Source organism: Mercurialis annua, linkage group LG7 (genome assembly GCF_937616625.2).
Source record: "Mercurialis annua linkage group LG7, ddMerAnnu1.2, whole genome shotgun sequence".
Lineage (NCBI taxonomy): Eukaryota > Viridiplantae > Streptophyta > Magnoliopsida > Malpighiales > Euphorbiaceae > Mercurialis > Mercurialis annua.
In genome coordinates this window covers 41,093,758-41,112,033 of record NC_065576.1, presented here as the reverse complement: position 1 = coordinate 41,112,033, position 18,276 = coordinate 41,093,758, and the positions used below count along the sequence as shown (strand labels likewise).

The window sequence follows — 18,276 nt, the reverse complement described above, 5'->3', positions numbered from 1 at the left end:
GGAGACATCCGAGTTGAGCAAATTACTAATTCAAGAATTCAATCAAATATTTGCAGCATCAGAAAATTAAAACTTGCTTCATAAAAGAAATCAAAAACCTGCATTTCATATCAGTTTCTAGCCTACTGGTTTGCTACTGCAATTTACATATACATCAACTATTTCCAATCTTAGACATCTTTTTTTAAGTTGAAACTAGAAATTCCAACTTCTGAAAAGATCAACACTTTTATACAGCTTAAAAAACATAAATCTTCTCGAGAAAATCAGGACCTTGATGTCTATCATCCACATGTTCTGTTGCAGTCTTTTGAATCTTTCCCGTTAGCGATTCAAATTTCGTAGTACTACTCTGACGAGAAAAGCCAGTACTACGACATCTAACACTTGCCTATTATGATGAGAAAACAGAACTTAATGCACTGACCTTTGCATATATACAAGCACTGATTGCGAGAATGTCAGAAACTGGGGTATTCACAAAACAACAAATAACTAACTCAGATATGCAATTATCTGCAATTGGAATCTCAAGACTGTCGATATCCAGTCAAGTCAAAAGTCAGAGTCATTGAACAGCTGCAGAAAAAGAAAACGGCAAAATATATGGAGCATTAGATTTATAACAGGAAACACAATGCAGTATAAATGCACAGTAAGCCAATAAAAGATCAAACTTGAAGAAAATGCAACATGGAACAGCTCACCTTTTCTCTGCATCCCTGTAAACCCCTACCAAGGCTTCAGCCTTGTCATAAAAACTATCCTTCAAAGATATTACAATACTCTGAAAACCACTTCCATTATCAGCATCCTGATTATTCCGTGTTCCTTCGCATGATTTTGAGCGAATGAATCCAGCAACCTTTGCAACATTTAAATTATCCAGTGCAGCATCAACTTCATCCAATATGAAAAATGGCGAAGGCCTATAGCTGAAATCACTCAAAAATGAGAAATTAGTGCAGGTAATAATAGTTGACATCCCTTGCATCTCAAACTAAATTACTCTTACAGTTTATTTACAATTGTGCAAAGGAATGTAAAGTTACAATAGAAGAAAAGAAGTTTATTTCCATTCCCTATTGTTTGGTTTTATTAATGGAAACTGCAGAGAGAAATAAATGAAATGATCTTATTAAATATGCTATTAATGCCATGCCCTTAACGTTACGCAAGTATGCACAAATACAATGTAAAGGCTTTTTTGTAAGTTAAACCCGATAACTTTAACTTCCCTTCAGTTCCTCTGGTTCCTATCCTTTGAAAGGAAATGGAAGTCCCATTTACTCTCATTTCTTATTTCCCCTTGTTCAGTAAAACTATTCAAATGTATAAAATTAAGAAAATATTACTTCATTTGTTTTCCATTGCTTTAATTTGAAACAAATCATTAGTCTAAAGAAATAAAATGAAAGCAATACTTTTCAATACTAAGGACTGAACAGGGACGTTTTAGAAAGAAAAAAAATTAAAATAAAACTCGCTTAATTCAGAGTGGAAGACTACTAGTGTGCTAAGTGAAAGCAAGGAAAGAAAGAGAGAATTGAGGACCAGACACCGGGGGCAACTCATCAAATGAAGTGGAAAAATGAAAACATTGATCTTCTAGTTAACCAACCAAGCTAGGTGAACCTATAGATAGACATGCAATGGAGCACGGTTCTATGGTTTTGAGCACAAGGCTTTGACATTGGTAACACAAGTTCGTTCTTCTGGGTTGATAAAGACTTTGATATAAAAGGAAGTATTGCTAAATTTGAATCTCAAATAGTCAGATGAGATTTTGCTGTGCTAACATATGCAAGTTCTTCCCCTATCAGTATCAGTCTTAGATACCAGGTGTAGCTCATGCACAATGCAATGATTAGGGCATCCATGAATCCTGCCGAAAATGGAGTCACTTGACCCTGGGTTCAATGCCTAAATTTGCATAATAGGCTAGCCTATAATTCTCCCAACTAGTCACATGATTACAAATAAGAGACATGCATAAGTAGATTAGTAGATGCAGTTTAAAGAAACAGTTTTCTATCTATCAGGACATACCTGTGAATAGAGAAGAGCAATGCCAGGGCTGCAACTGTCTTCTCTCCACCCGACAGTTGTTCCATATCACGAAAACGCTTAGTTGGGGGCATGGCAGTATATTTGATGCCGTGTAAGAAAGGGTCATCATCATTTTCTAAATTCAGATAGGCTGTCCCACCCAGCGGGTGTGTGCTACTCTTCGTTAGTTGTTTGTAAATTTTGTCAATAATATTTGATATGTGGTTGAAAGCTTCCATAAACAACTCGTATCTGTATACACAAAATTGAAGCCCAAGGCATTAATGCAAAAACAGCAAAAACGGTTGCTAATATTATGTTTTGGTCTTAGACTATTAAATTATGCACAAATAGGTGGAAGCTTTAGCAAAGCTAACAAGAACAATATCAACAGAAACTGTGCCACTCATGTAAATAGAACCCTCATCACAGATAACAGCAGCAGTCTAAAATGGTGTTTGCTGTTTAGCAAGAATGATTCCTGAACTCTGTTTAAATCAATTATACCCATTTCCATCACAAATTAAATTTTAGATCACCTGGTAATAGAAAGAGGTGTTATGGTCCTCATTCCATTCAACTCTGAGAAGAATCTCTCATAGACTTATGAACTGCCAATTTAAAATATCTACTTGATTATGATTCTCAAATAGTTAGCTATAAACAGAAAAGAAAATTGATTATCACCTTTTCTGCTTAATTGAATTGTAAGCATCAGCTACTTGCTTCTCCTCCTTTCTGGCAGCTTCAAATTCTTCAGTCACTTCTCTTTCCTTCTCTAGCAAAGCTTCATACTGATCCAAAGCCTTCAAATTTGGAGCAGATTTTTCAATTTCTGCTACAATGGCATCCATCTTTTGCTTAAAATTTGCCTCAATCTTTTCCCTATCAGAAGGTCTCCGATCCTGAAGAGAGCTATCCAGCTCACTAAAATCAAAATATGGGCCCGGAATTGAGTCTATTTCCATAGGATCCGTAGTAATTGGAAGGTTTATATGTTCTAGTTCACACTTCTCAACTATATCCTGCTTCCGAGACAAAAGCTGCTCAATCTGTCCCTCCTGTCAAACCACAGAAAAGATGTCATCAGAAGTACCATATGCTAGATTTCACTGACATCCTATTCCTTGGTTGTCACCCCATAGAATCTTGCAGTGAGAAAATTTCGAGAAAAAGATTAACCCTTGCAGTACCTTAGAGTTTATCTGTCGGTTGAGCTTTGATATGTTAGTTGTAGCTGCAGAACCCTGCTTCCTCCATTCAAGCATCTCCTTCTCACACACTTCTGACTTGGATTTCCACTCTGTAAGAAAAGAACAGGAAATTCATAAACACAATAGATAAAACTACCTACACAAAGGACTATGAATTCTGAAGCGCCCTTAAAAGCCAATTTAGAATCCTTAGGAATTGATTTAGGTGATCATCATTTAACAAGGCCCAATGCTGAACACTCTGGAAAAAACACGTGATGGAATAAACTTTCCTGGACGAGCCTGGAAACCTAAAACGACTGCAACAAAACTTTGGTCCAAAGGAAACATCAAAGAGTGAGGACTATGGACTATCGAATTTTTGTTGCATCATTGGGTTCCTTTAATACTGAGTTAACAATATGATAAACATTTGATCTTTACTCTCCACATTTTTTCTAATACTAACCTGAACTAACAAGTATAGCAAAATTCATACAAGTTGGAGTTGGCTGCTTAAATTCTTTTTCTTTATTCTCTTTTTATACATTGTTCATCTACCTGATAGTCTTATTCCTTCTACATAGAAAAATAAATATCCAAATCATACCTCTCACTTCTTCTTTCCACTTATCAATATCAGCAGTGGCTGTTTCCATAGCTGACTTAACAACAGCATCTTTTTGCTGAACTTGTTCAAGTTCGTTTTCTAAGGAGCTAATAGAAGTTTCCAATTTCTTGATTTTTGATTCCATGTCTCGCTTTTGCTCATACTCTAACCTGAAAATAGAAGAGAAGGAAAAAGATGGCAAACTATTATATTCAAAACAAATGGTCAAGCAGTATGATATTTACTATGAAAAGTAGAAATATCAAAAATGACAAGATATAGAATAATAGACCAACTTGTCAGCATCGCAGAGAAAAATAAAATGTTAAAAGGTGCAGTTTCCTTATTTTAGCCACGGTTTAGAAACCAGGGATTGGTATGAGAATAAAAGCAAGAGCACAACATGTCCATTTTCTAAGCACTGTAAGACTTCAACTGGACCGGTTTTCTTATCATCTTTCATTTGATATGAAAACTGAGACTTTCCAAAACATACATCAAGTAGACATATATATAACATACGAAAAGTATGTTTAAAAGAAACAGAAAATCAAGGCACACAAGAGAGAATAGATTTTCTCTCTTGTTGTCCTTACTTCATCTCCTATTTAATACACAATTCCTGATATGCTAACCGTTGCCATACTCAATTGATCAATACAGCATGCAAGAGAAGCAGAAAAGCCATTAGAAGAGAAAATTTCAGAACCAAATTTTGTCAACCCAGGGTCAGATTCAACCTATAAAATAGAATTGCAGAAACAAATCCACATAATCTGAGAGGTTACATGATAGTTGAGGGTAACACCTCCAACACTACAAGTAGATGTTGTATGTGAATGCACTAGAACTACATTTCCAGGTGTATACAAAGTAGAGATCAACTGCATTTCCTCACAAATAATTAGTTGTTTAATGCTGCTTAATAGATGGGTAAACTTGCACATTTCTAGGTTGGGGTATATATAATCAATTCATCTAAGGCATCATATTCACTGAAGAATGAAGAAGAAAATCAAAAGAACAATTCAGATATTGTTATCTTACCCAGCGCACAGCTCAATTAATATAACCCTTTATATATGCAGCTACATTCTTTCTACAATTCTAAAATGAGAACTCCTGATTCAAGCATTAGCAGCACTGGAAAGTTCATGTCCCAAATACTAGTACATCAATGACCTTGTCTGAAAAATTACCCTTCAGCAGCTACCAGACAGTAATTGGATATAGATCATAGTGTTAGCTTAGAGCTTAAATTATCTGAAATTGCCCTTAAAGCATTTTACTATCACCTAAAGAGTCATCAAATAGCAAATCATGGAAAATGAAGGAATCAACTATAATAGAGGTGCATAAATTGAAGGCTCCAAGATAGTTCAAGGTTTATTTTCACGACTAAAATATCACCAATATAATAATTGACAACAAAGAGATAATTGGTGCTTTTTTGCACAAAACTACGATCAGACACTTGTAGAATGCAGTTACCTAACCATAGACAAAATAAGGCTACAATAAAGAGGGACATACTGGTACTTCAATTTTGCTAGCTGATTACTTAAGTTGAGCCTTTCTTCAGCCAAATGTTGGGCAGCCTTCAGATGATTTTCTTCATACTCACGGATATTAGTTATCCCAACAAGCTTACTAAAATCTTTGTAAATACGATCAACAATCTCATTGATTCTCTTCTCCAGCTTCCTGATTTCAGTGGCCTTCTTGTCAACAGCATTCTTTAACTGCAAGCAGTGAAGAGTATGAATGCAAATGTCACAATGGAAATTGCACAGTAAAATAGCTGGTAGCAATAGTCACGACTCTTACCTTAAGTAGTTCAGGTTTTACACGATCAATCTCCTCTTTAATAATTTGCTTTTCCTTTTTCAAGTTATCAAGTTTGTCCTTGATACTTCGCTGCAACATATAAAATTAAGCAATATTAACTGTTGGAACTTGGAACAGAATAATGTGCCAAGATAGAACAAGATCAACATCATCTAAATACAAATAAATTTGAATCCTCGGTTCTTTGGGAAACAACATATCTAAATTTTAAAAAATCTTTCCGTCTACTCACTCTGATAATTTTAAAATAAAACATTCTTTATTTCCTCCAAACAACATAAAAGAGCTGTGAAACATTATCCTAATCTTTTTTCAGGAAACATTGTTTTTTTCCACTGAGCACTCAAATTAGAGTATATAAAAGAGATGCACACAATTTAGAATATCTTTTCACAAGCAACTTGGTATAAGTAGACAGAAAAATAATCAGCATAAATGAAGGACCAACCTTTTCAATATCTGCATACTGAATCTTTTTTTCTAGTCCACTAATTTTCCCAGATGCTTCAGATTCTTTTAGAGTCATCTCTCTTATTGAACCAAGCTCTTCTAACTCTTTTTCAAGCTGTTCTTTCTTTTTTTTGAGCTCTACAGAGCAAAAAAATGTTGATGATTTCAGCCCAGTGATTGAGAGAGAGATGTTTAAAGGTGAAATGAAGAAATTTACTTGCAATAGAGTCTTTAATTTTATCATTGTCCCACTGTTTTGACCTTGCTTCCATTCCACCACTAGAACCACCGGTCATTGTGCCAGACTTTGTGAGTAGAATCCCATCAACAGTTACAACTGATGCAAATAATTTCAAAACTGGTCATTTTAATTGTCAAGAATGGTACAACCATAACTCACTGAGAAAGGCAGTGATTTACCTTTAAACCTTTCCCCGCTCCAGCTAAGAACCTTGGCTTCGTCTAGGTCATCACAAACTAGAGTATTTCCAACAGAAAATAAAACTGCCTTCTCCAGGACAGGCTCAAATGTACAGCAGTTAAGTCCACAATCTTAGAATTGATTTTTTGTGTGACCTTTTTTGTTCACTTTATATTAAAATAGAGACAATTCTTTCAGATTTATTTTCGCTATTTTCCTTAGTAGCAAAAAAGAAGGAGAAAGAACAAATAGAACAGCACAAATTAAGATGAAACGGGAAAAGTTAACACACATATAAAGCAAAGGCTAAGAGTGTATAATCTACTAATAACCATTTATGACTAGAACATGCATACAACAAAAAAAAAACATATCGGCATTTGAAAACACAAAACACAACACAGTGAATAAATGGAAATATCAATGTGATTCATGGGAATATGTATTAGCCTAATACCTCTTGTTGTTCTTAATCTACTATCTCTCAGCATACTAGCTGCGACACAAAGCAGGAACAGGAGCCGGATCCAGGACATGAAGTTCGTTTTGAATGTGACATTTAACTAAACCAACAAATAATCCAAATCACACATAGGGAAAACAAACCAACCAAATTATTCCGTAGTTATGTTAAGCAGAACACCAAACTTAAGAAGGAAAGAGATGTGAACTTTTCTCATAATAATGTGAAGGATATTGGATGATGTCAAAGGCCAGTTTTGCAGTACCACCTAAGGTACGCAGCCTTTCGCTGATTGGCTTAACACGAACTGACTGAAGAGGAATAAAAGTTTGAGGAGGAAGCCTTTTCTCTTTCAAATACTGCAGAAACAAAATTGAACTAATGCTTGTATTAACCTAAGAAGAGCTGTTAAATTAACATAAGCCACTTGATGGTGGTAACAAGTTCGAAAAATCAAAGAAATGACTCTACCATAGACTACTTAGTTATTTAAAAACAGACCAAATCAAAATAAATACTTACCTTAATGCACTCTTTTCCTGTATTTTCATCTTCAACCACTACTGCATCCATAAATTTACCCATAGCTACAGTAACAGCAAGATTGTACTTCTTCTGGGTTGGCCTGCAAAGATCAGTCATCCGGCCATGCACTCCCTGAAACAGGCGCTTGAGATCCTCAACTGCTTGAGACAACCTAGCATCCCTCTCATTCTCATATTTATCAGCTTTAACTTCACGTAGCTGGATTTCTACTTCACCAATTCTAGACTTCAGATTCTCATATTTTTGCCTGATAATGGTCAATAGAGCATGTTAGTGTTGACTTTTATTGGATCTAAACAATTAGAAGTTTCAGAAGCTACACCTAGCTGAACCAATTTGAAAATTAAATGCCACATGAAACACTCGTTTCTAAGCTTAAGGCTAAACATCATATTGGGTGGATTTCAAGAGAATAAATAAGCTTCTAAAATACCTGGATTCTTTATGTTTATCGTGCATCCCTCTCAATTCCTTCTTCAAATCAGTCAGTTCCTTCTTATTCTCTGTGGAAGTATCGTGAATCTTTTCTTGTCTTGCTCGCATTTGTGCCTCCTGTGCATCTAGTTCATGCTCCCTATTTTTCAGCTGTTGTAAGTTTTCTTCCAAATTCTTAAGAGCTTCAATATCAGCATGCTGTTGCCTGTCCAGAACCTCTTTTTCTTCTCTCAGCTTGATAGTTCTCATCCCAGCATCCTCCTTACTGCAGCATCCAAATCCCATTAATGAAAGAGACTATAATGATGGAACACCGAGGTTGACAGGATAGAAAGAAACTCTGATTAACAGACATCTTTCCAATTTAGTCTGAAAGAGAGATATATACAGAGACACACTAGAGGGTGATATAGAATAACAAGAATGGCTGTGCATAGCATAATAATACAGGGCATGGTTCATTAGAGTTGTCACTTAATCTCTGTGATGGTTTAGTTGAACCAAAAAACATAATACATTAAACATCAACAGACGTGCCCTTTAAAAGATCCAATTCCTCCAGTAGAACCCATATAAACCATTATTTCAATAAATGCAGGGGCAATTTGAGCAGATCATTCTCCTCAAGTTTAAAAAGGAATAATTGAAGCTGTAAAACTATGACAGTATATAAGTGGATACTTAAACGCATAAACAATTAGAGAAACTTACATCCGAAAATATTCTTCTAATTGACCTTCAGCCAAAGGGAGTTTTTCACCACTATCTCGACTTTTTTCTTGCAGATCTTCTAGTTTTGCAGTCAGATCCTGAATTCCTTTCTGCAGTTCATCTATCTCCTCAGCGTGTTTCCTCTTTTCATCTCTTCTTTTATCAAGCTCCTTACGGTGATTCTTAATTTTGGACTTTATTCGAGTCATTGCCTCATTTACTTTCAGAAGCTCAGGTTGCTGTAAACAGGAAACGACAAACCAAAAATAAATTATACTTGGGCCCATAAACAACCAAAACCAATGGACAATAATAAACAACGATGATCTGTAACTTCTCAAGAACTATTCATAAACCATATGAAATCCAAGGAATTCCACAGATATATTGAATGACCGATATACAGATCAAAATGTGTTCACAATATATGTATATATATATATATATATATATATATATATATATATATTACATTTGGCACAATGTGAAACATCTATATTAATTTCCATGAAAATCATTTTGAAATGTTTTAAGAAAATATATGCATAAAAGAAACAATGGTTGAAGCACAATAAGAGTAAATCTCTTTAAAAAATTAAAAATACCCCTCGTAATTACCAAAGAAAGTTTGTCGAAGTGATATTCTATATGAGATGCTAGAATTTTATTGGCATTTCAATTCCTTTCCAGCAACAAGATACAATTTCTCCAGAAGTTCCTAAAACTCTCTTTTTTGTACCAGTCATTCCACAGGAGGCAAAGGCATAAAACAAATAATTTCACACATATTTCCAGTTTGGTTCATAGTAAATCGCAGTTCAACTCAAGAAGGTACAAGCCTACAATCCCATCCCAATTTGATTAAGCTACAGAACTCTTTCTCCACCAATCTACTGTATTCAAGACCATGTTCTTCATCAGCAATGGTTTCCAAACTTAAACAGACCACATCTTCAGACGTGTGAATTCACGTACATATACATGTCTCCTATCCTGCCTAAGAGGGCCCCGTAAAATGCCAAGAAATTAAAAAATTGTTGCAAATGCTACTGGCCTGGCCATCAAATACCATTTAAAACAATAGCGACTTCCAATAAAATAACAAAGTACCAGAAAAACTCACATTCTTGCCATGTTTAGAACTTCTATCTGCTATCTTCTTTTCATAATGAGCCATCTCTTTCTGGTACTTGGCTAGTTCTTTCTTTTTCTTATTTTCTTCAGAGTTAAAGTTCCCTAGTTCATGCATGACAGCTTCACGATTTCTTATTTCACTTTCAAGGTCATCATTGAACTTGTGAATGTCTTTATCTATAGTATACAATTGCCATAAGAAGTGTTCTTTTTTTAAAGCTTTCTGCAGATCAAAAGTGAGAACAACAATAACAAAAACAATTACTTCCATGAAAAGACAGATAATGTACAAAGGTAATACTTGGTCACATGCCAGCATCTGATTAGAAAACACATGAAATAAAAATCTACACAGCAGTCAATACCAATTGCTCTTGCAAGCGAAGATGTTTTTCTGCTTCTTCCTTCTGCTCTTTCTTTTGCTTCCTCTCTAAAACTACTGTTCTTTTTTTCTGATAAACGAGAGCTGATTTTTCTTCAGCACTCGCCTTCTTTTCTTCCAGCTCCTCATATTCTCTCTTGAGGTCCTCAGACCCAGAGATCTGTTCAAGCAGTGCAGTCAACTCTTTCGGGTTTTTAGATGCAATTGATTCCACATCACCCTATAACAGGTCAAAAACTCATCACATATCAAACTCCAGAATACCCGACTATCATAGCAATCGTAAAAAAAAACCTCAGATATTTTCATCAATCAAGTCCAGAATTTACTGTACTTGATCAAATTTAGTTTTAAACAACAACAAAAAACATCTAAAAAATTACCTACACTCTAGGAATTACTAATTAACAACTAAAAACAGTATAAAATCCAAAACTCAAGCTACACAAAATTTCAAAGACACTGATTTTCAAAATAAATTAAACAACAAAATTACCTGAAAGACCAAAAAATTTCTAGCCTTAACAAGAATACCCAGAGACCTCAACCTTGCATTATACTCATCCCAGTTAACAACCTTCCCATCAATTCGATACTCACTACCACCCGCACTCGTAATCGTCCTAGTAAAATGGAGCTCCGACCCATTTGTTAACAAATAAACCAGCCTCACGTAAGCTCTACGTCCTCTCTGCTCCTTCTCGCGGTCATCGTAAGCATAAATTAGGTCCTTAAGCTGGGCCCCGCGCAATTGACCAGTACGCACACCGAGAACAAAGCTAATGGCGTCCATTAAATTGGATTTTCCAGCTCCGTTCGGTCCAATTATTGCGGTGAAGTCTTTGAATGGACCGATTGTTTGATGGCCTTTGTATGATTTGAAGTTTTCTATCTCTAATTTCAGGATTTTGCCCGTTGTTGATACCATTGACGGCATCGTTCTTTATTATTTTTCGAAATTGGAGTGAATGAAACTGAGTTAGAGTAAAATTTAGTGCGAAATTGGAGAGAATCGGAGGTTAGGTTTCAAGTGAGAGTAGAAGTGTGGATTTGGTTTGGTGAGGAGTTAGGGTTTTGATTTGGGGAAAATATTTGGCGGGAGAGATGTTTTTTATTTTCTTTTCCTATTTTTGATTTGGGGAAAATAATCGAAGAGAGTAGCATCATATCAATGTTGCGTTAAATCGCGCACGCAAATGAATTGAACAAAGGATCAATTCGCCCCTCAATTTGTTACAAAATATCATAAAAGTATACATGTTAATGTTAATGGTCTTGGGCTTGGGCCTGCATCAGGCTTCAACTATATTACCCAAACCCGACCCGAATATACTGTCTTTACCGGCTCGGACCTGTCTTGGACGGGCCTACATTAAATTTGTATAATATTAAAGAAAAATTAATACAAAATCCAAAAAACGGAAAAAAATTACAAAATACGTATTTTTCATAAAATTTACGTTTTATGTCTAAAAAGTTTACAAGGATACGGAATAGGTTTTCACTTTTTACGTACTGTATCAAAAATGTATTAAAAATATATTGACAATGTATAAACATGTATCAAAAAATGTATTTTTTAGTAAAAACAAATATGTAAATTTTTTTATTTTTAGGTACAGTCGAAATTTTTTGACTAAGTACGTATTTTTCTAAATTAAGTGATTTTTTAGGGTAGTTTTGTAGATATTCCATTATTAAAAGTTTAAATTTACCCTTTCAATAGCGAGTTTTTTTAGATTCTAATTCAGACCGAATTTGCAACAAAAAGTAAATATCCAGGCCTAACTGAAGGCGAGCGAGTTTGAGGACAGCGGTGTTCGGAAATGGGGAGGCGGCAGCTAGGTTATTTTTCTTTTTTTCTATTTTTTTTTTCTTTGGATCTAATGGTCTAATATATGAGGCTTAAATTCACCATAGTCCCTCACTTTGGAGTCTTTTATCACTGCCGTCCTTAAAGACCAATCTCAGTCTATAAACCTCTTGATCTTCAATTTGAAAGTCATAAAACTCCATGTCGTAAGTTTTGGTCTAACATCTTTAACATTCGCTGATGTGAAATGTTTTTTTATCACACTCCATATATTGACACGTCATCAAAACACCATAAGAATCTAAAATACCCAAAATGCCTTTATATTCAAAAAAAACCTTAAAAATATTAAAACAATAAAAAAATCTACCCAACCACCGCCGGATTTTTCTTTTTTTCTTTTTCAATTTACATTGGTTTTTCTAAATATAAGGCATTTTAGGTAGTTTAAATTTTTTAAAAAAATTTAATGACGTGAGTATATTTTATTTTATTTTTATTTTTTAAATATCACGTCAGCGAATTTTAACATAGGGAATTTACTGTCTTTGAAAGCTAAACTCAGAAGAGGCCGAAATTGATTCTATTGTAATCGGATTGGCAATACACGTGACTCTAAAATCCTTCTCAAACAATCAAAACATAATTTTAAAAAGTTAAAACAAATAGCACATTTGATTAAAATTGTAAACACACTACACATTTTTCTTTTAACTAATTGATTATTTTAATCTTAGAAACATTTTTATTTTCAAATTTAATTAAAAAAAATATTTATCACCTACAATCTTAAACACAATCTGAACATAAAGAACTGACAAGAAGAAAATACATCTCTCACTATCAGAAAAGCAAAATGATTCAACCATTAGAACATATAATTCATACAAGTAAACTCACTGGCTGATAAGCGAACTGGAAGTACGGTAAAATCTTACAAAAAAACTCAATCTAATTACAATAGCCTAATTATTAATTTATCAATACATCGCAAGAAGGGAGACGGATCAGTACGAGCAGACTCGGGAATCAAGAAAAGTACTACATAATATGCATGTAAAATAACCTGCATCTTTAACCCTCCAAATCCTGATATTTCATTCACCGTTTATCTTATTGCTGCTAGGTCATTCCTACTATCCGTTTTCTGGTCAATCTGATGTCTTCTTTCCGTCACTGCTATGTTCGACCTGCACAGGCAAATTATCCTTGGTGTTATCAGAACTCTCAGGAAGTTGCTTTTCGGATTTTAGACCAGCTTCCAGCTCCCTGGTGTTATCAGAGCTCTCAGGGAGCTCCTCTTTAGATTTTAGACCTGCTTCCAGCTCCCTGGTGCTATCGGAACTCTCAGGAAGCTGTTCTCCAAATTTTAGACCAGCTTCCGACTCCTTGGTGTTATCATAACTCACAGGGAGCTGGTCTCCAGATTTTGGACCCGCTTCTAGCTCCTCATATCGAGAGATAACCTGTTGAAGCTCATCATTGATATTGAGTGCCTCAAATAACATTGCCTCGTCATCTGTAGTGCTTTGTATTATCCTCTGTATCATAGGCTGGGAATTCTTGCATTTCTCGAATAAGCTCACTGTCAGATCCTCCTGCAACCCCAAACAAATGTTATAGAGTTGCAATTTCTTGTTGCAATCTTTTTTATTTTAATTTATGTGCATCTTTTATCTTGCTTAAGTGAGAAACTACATCTCATTGATAAATTTTGCTACTAGGATCATAAACCAGTGCGTGCTCAAGAAAGAATAAATTTCTTGTCAAGTTATATAAATGACCATTTATTCCAATTTAGATGTGGATACAAAAATTTAAATAAAAAGTTTTATGACATAGCATCAATAGAAGGATTGACAAAAAGTGCTGCACATCTCTGTTTCCAGTGGCAAATTAGTCTTCCAGAACTCATTAACATTCTTTAAACCATTAATACAGTTCTCTATTTTAAGACACTAATCAGGTTATTAGAGGCAAACTAAAAGTGTGTTTAAAGTAAAATAATCCACAAAATGCTTCAAACTATTTAGAAAAAAGTGATGGATCAAAGATGAACTAAAAAGTAAAAGCAAATTCTTACTGAAGAATACCGATAAAATAACTTACTTTAATGGGTTTTGGTTCAGTGTCAGCATTCAAAATGCTAGAAAGAAGTTCAAGGCTGTTACGGGTAGTCACAAGACATTCATTCTTTTCTTCAACTGATTCGATCCCCTGATTATATCCCAAAGTAGTATGGTTTTCAACATCAAAATCTGTTTCAGGAATAGGATAACTTCCTGGAGGAGGCATTGGTTGCTGATGAATAAATGACTCCAGAGTATGTTGCATGGGAGGTGAATCCCCATCTTCTACTGATCGAGGCAGACTTCGGCCTTCCAAACTCTGCATACCCAAATTCAAGATTGATGAACAAGGAGGTAACTAAGTAAGGCAAACAGCTTTCCAGAAATTTATAAAACAGACTCACAATTAGTGAGGTGGAACACCTATGCGTTTTGTAATCAAGTGAAGACCTAGAATGCTTTTCAGTATATGCTAGTTAACGAAAATGACAAATTCATGAATCGGGTATATGCTAGTTAGCGGAAATGACGAATTCATGAGTTCGGGTATACGTTAGTTAACGGAAATTGCAAGAATATTAGAAGTAGACATCTCACTATGCTTAGAGAGTGAAGTGAAGACCTAGAGTGCTTTATTTCATTTTTCTCCGAAACAATAATGGCTAAGTGAGTGCTGCCGTCGAGTTTGTATTCACCATTCAATGACTACAACTTGTAAGAATGAAAATATAACATCTGCCAAAGTTTGAGCACCTTCCCACTATTACCATTCTTAAACCTAGATACTAGATTCCAGAGCTTATAAGACTTCTGATTCCGCAGACTTATGGAAACTCAAGATTTAAAGTTGTATGAAAAATTTCATTTCTATACTAAATTACCCAACTCATTCGCAACACTCATGTACCGCGACATAAAAAGTATTTGCAGATTGTCAAGAAAATGCAGGCTAATAATAAAAAAATCTAATTTCAGCAACTAAACTACAAAACCAATCACAACCAAATCATTGATAAATCCAAAAGCATCTAAATCACCTAAATTCCAAAAAACATCAAACAAATTCCTCAAAAACATCAACACCAGTGTACAGAAAGACTCACCATATAAGTCTGTCGAAAAACGGGCAAATACTCAAGATCCTGAGACTGACCCCAACCTCTAATCAACTGCAAACCCCTATCTCTAATCCCATCATCAACTTCCGGATTCTCAATCATCTTAACCATCTCATCCAACACCTTCTCAGACGCCACTTCAGAAAACACTTTCTCACAATTCATACTACACGTCTCCAACAATTCCAGACTCAACCTTAAGCTAGCCGAGTTTTTCCCCGAAATCTTTCGCTTAATAGCCCTAACAATCTCCGTCCCGTTATACTCTTCGCTATTTATCATTGCACAAATCCTCAGATTCATACCCCAATTCGGCTCCTCCAACATCTCCGACGTCGCCTCGTCGACGATCTTCGACTCCGGCGTCGGAGTTTGCAGTAAATCCTTCACCTTATCGCTTACCATTCGGCTCATTTGAGTTCCACCTATCTTCAACCTCTCGCCCCATTGAGATAGCTTCAATTTGTCCATAATTCTTGAACTCGTAAACTAAAATTTCAATTGAAATGAATTAAATGAAATTGAAGTTAACAATTTAAGAATTGAATTAAAATTGGGTGGAACTGTACCTGTGCTGTGATTTTAGGTTAAGTAATTAGCAGATATAAAGCAGTCTGTGATTTGAATTTGATTTGGGAATTTTCAGTTGGTCGGCGAGAGAGAAAAATGGAGGAGAGGGACAGAGTGGGAATAGTCAAAGTATGGAATGAGCGTGGCTGGATTATTGCCACGTAGTACAAAGTGGATCCCACTTTAGCACTATATTGGAACAAAGGATTAATTGACCCCCTCAAGTTATCACGAATTATCAAAAAAGTCAATTCCACGAAAATGGGTCAAATAAATTCCGATCTTTGCAAACCGTAAAAGGTCTTTTTAATTTTTTTTGTCATTTTGAATTGGAGAGTGTGTTTCACTTTCAGATGTACAACTAGAGGAAGGTGTTTTCAATATGAAATAGAAAACTTTGGTGTTTGTTCGGTCGATTTTTATAAAATTGGCCTTTTTAATACCCAATGCCAATTGAAGGGATGAGTTGAACCTTTTGTTCCCCTATACTGTCTTTTCGAGAAAGTAATTTCACCTCCTCAATTTGACACAAAATATTAAAAAAATCATTTCAACCAACCGCTCAAAAGACTCAATGTTTTGCATTCTCGTATAAAATCTCGCTCTCTAATTGCACCCTCATGTGTGAAATACATGCAATAGTAAATATAGAAAAAACTTATAAAATTTTAATATTTATTTCATTTCTTAAATTGATATTTTTATTTTAAAAGTTCAAAACTCATATCAATTATTAAATAAAAAAACTTTTTTACACTTTAAATATTTCGTCTTCTTCACAACTTCTTCCTCTTCGTCACTATTGTTGCCTCACCAATTCACTGCATTAACAAGGACCAATTCACCCCTTCTATCACCATCACTTATCTTCGGAGATCGGTGGCACCGTCGGCAATAGGAAGAGCAACATCAGCTTTATCTTAACAAACAATGTCACCACCACCGTCATCGAGATCCGACAATAGCTCCACATTCAGCGGGAGTTTACATTACATGTCGCTTCTGGTAACAGTTTCTATACTGCTCCTGTTGATTTGTATGTGATACAAGTAAAATTGCACCTATTGTACGAGTCTATTTATATCACATTATCGTGTTATTATATGCATTTTGAGGTGTTTCGTGTCTTATCTTGTGTTTGAGCATTTCAGATCCGATAATGGTGAGTATTGATAGGAGTGGAATACTCCTATCGGTTCGAGTCTTTTTAGCATCGCTTCGAACGTTTTATATGCGTTTTTAAAGCAATTGTATGCCTTATTACGTGTGCGTGCAATTTCAGGTAATCGGAGCGATTATGAAGGTTTTTGATCAATAAAGGGCGAAGTATCAAAGAAATCTAGAAGACGGAAGCTAGGACGCAAGATTGAAAGAGACCCAAGGTTTACTAAGGTCTCTATCGAGACAAAGGTTTTCAAATCGAGAAGCCTCTTTTTATGCAGGTCTCGATCGAGAAGGCCTCTGTTCTAAGCTTCTCGATCGAGACCAAGGTCTCCAAAAGAAGCCGAGAGCTACCTAAAAATAGGGTCTCGATCGAGAAGCATCCTTACAAAGGCTTCTCGATCGAGACATGAAGGAAACCTGGAGAAGAAAATCTTTTTGGGTCAGTGTGCTAGTGGGCCCATTTTTCCCCTTTTGGTCAAACCTTTGTACTAGTGGATTTGTCATTTAGCCTCTTTTGGCTTGGCTATATAAGGCCTTTATGTTTTTAGGGTAAAACATGCTACACTTTTAGCCTCAATCCTAATATAGTACTTTTTATTTCCTTTTGTAGATCTACAATTGTTCTTATTATTCTTATGAAGTAATTTCCAGATTTTAGTTTTCTTTATGATTTTTCTTCTTCTACAAGTCTTATTACTATTTCAAGCTTCATTATCTAGTGAATACTATTATTTACACACAAGCTCTACTTAAGGTAATTGTCTTTTACTCATTATGAATAGCAATAGATGTTTAATATTTGTTGATAAATTAGTAATTTCTGTTATCTTCACCATGGTTGGCTAAACCCCATGTTTGGGGGTTAATTTGAATCTTAGTTGTGTATGATTGGGTTAGGGTTTTGGGGTTGTGTTGATTGTTCTAATTAAGGAACCTAAAGCTTGCTTAGATTAGCTACCTAAGTATTGTTCTTAAATTAATTCTCACCTTGAGAGAGGGTTTATTAGTTGGATTTGATTAATTAGAGACTTAGTTAGTAACACCATGAGAGTGGGTTAGTAATTAGGTGGCCTATGAGTTGTGAATTATTTGTTAATTGCTTCTATTTGCGTTTAGTGCTACGAGAGTAGGTTAAGCTCGTTTAGTCGCGGTTTTGTAGCTCTTTGAAGCTCGAGAGAGCGGGAGTTGCGGTCTAGAACACTCGGTCCTCGTTTAGAACCCTAAACCCGATACCCTTGATTGCATGACCTAAGAGGATTATTAGCTCCCAAACCTCTTTATCACTTGAATTTCGTTTATT

At 35.2% G+C, this 18,276-nt stretch overlaps 2 protein-coding genes across 2 annotated transcripts; both read right to left on the bottom strand.

Annotated features, from left to right (window-relative positions):
• Positions 1–61: 61 nt before the first annotated feature.
• Positions 62–11,406, bottom strand: LOC126655185 (structural maintenance of chromosomes protein 1). The gene is made up of 18 exons (XM_050349219.2): positions 10,739–11,406; positions 10,226–10,462; positions 9,850–10,083; positions 8,727–8,965; positions 8,014–8,280; positions 7,557–7,827; positions 7,269–7,393; positions 6,571–6,680; positions 6,368–6,487; positions 6,149–6,288; positions 5,680–5,769; positions 5,386–5,594; positions 3,853–4,022; positions 3,243–3,352; positions 2,737–3,110; positions 2,050–2,301; positions 708–935; positions 62–579 (listed from the first exon to the last, which is right to left on the bottom strand). Exons 1-18 carry the CDS (start codon positions 11,177–11,179, stop codon positions 531–533), a joined length of 3,666 nt encoding a protein of 1,221 aa, XP_050205176.1. The 5' UTR covers positions 11,180–11,406; the 3' UTR covers positions 62–530.
• Positions 11,407–12,896: 1,490 nt separating this feature from the next.
• LOC126656628 (TOM1-like protein 2) lies at positions 12,897–15,950 on the bottom strand. The gene is made up of 4 exons (XM_050351236.2): positions 15,812–15,950; positions 15,228–15,731; positions 14,165–14,443; positions 12,897–13,653 (listed from the first exon to the last, which is right to left on the bottom strand). The coding sequence occupies exons 2-4, from the start codon at positions 15,711–15,713 to the stop codon at positions 13,207–13,209; spliced, it is 1,212 nt and encodes a 403-aa protein (XP_050207193.1). The 5' UTR covers positions 15,714–15,731; positions 15,812–15,950; the 3' UTR covers positions 12,897–13,206.
• Between the last annotated feature and the right edge of the window lie 2,326 nt (positions 15,951–18,276).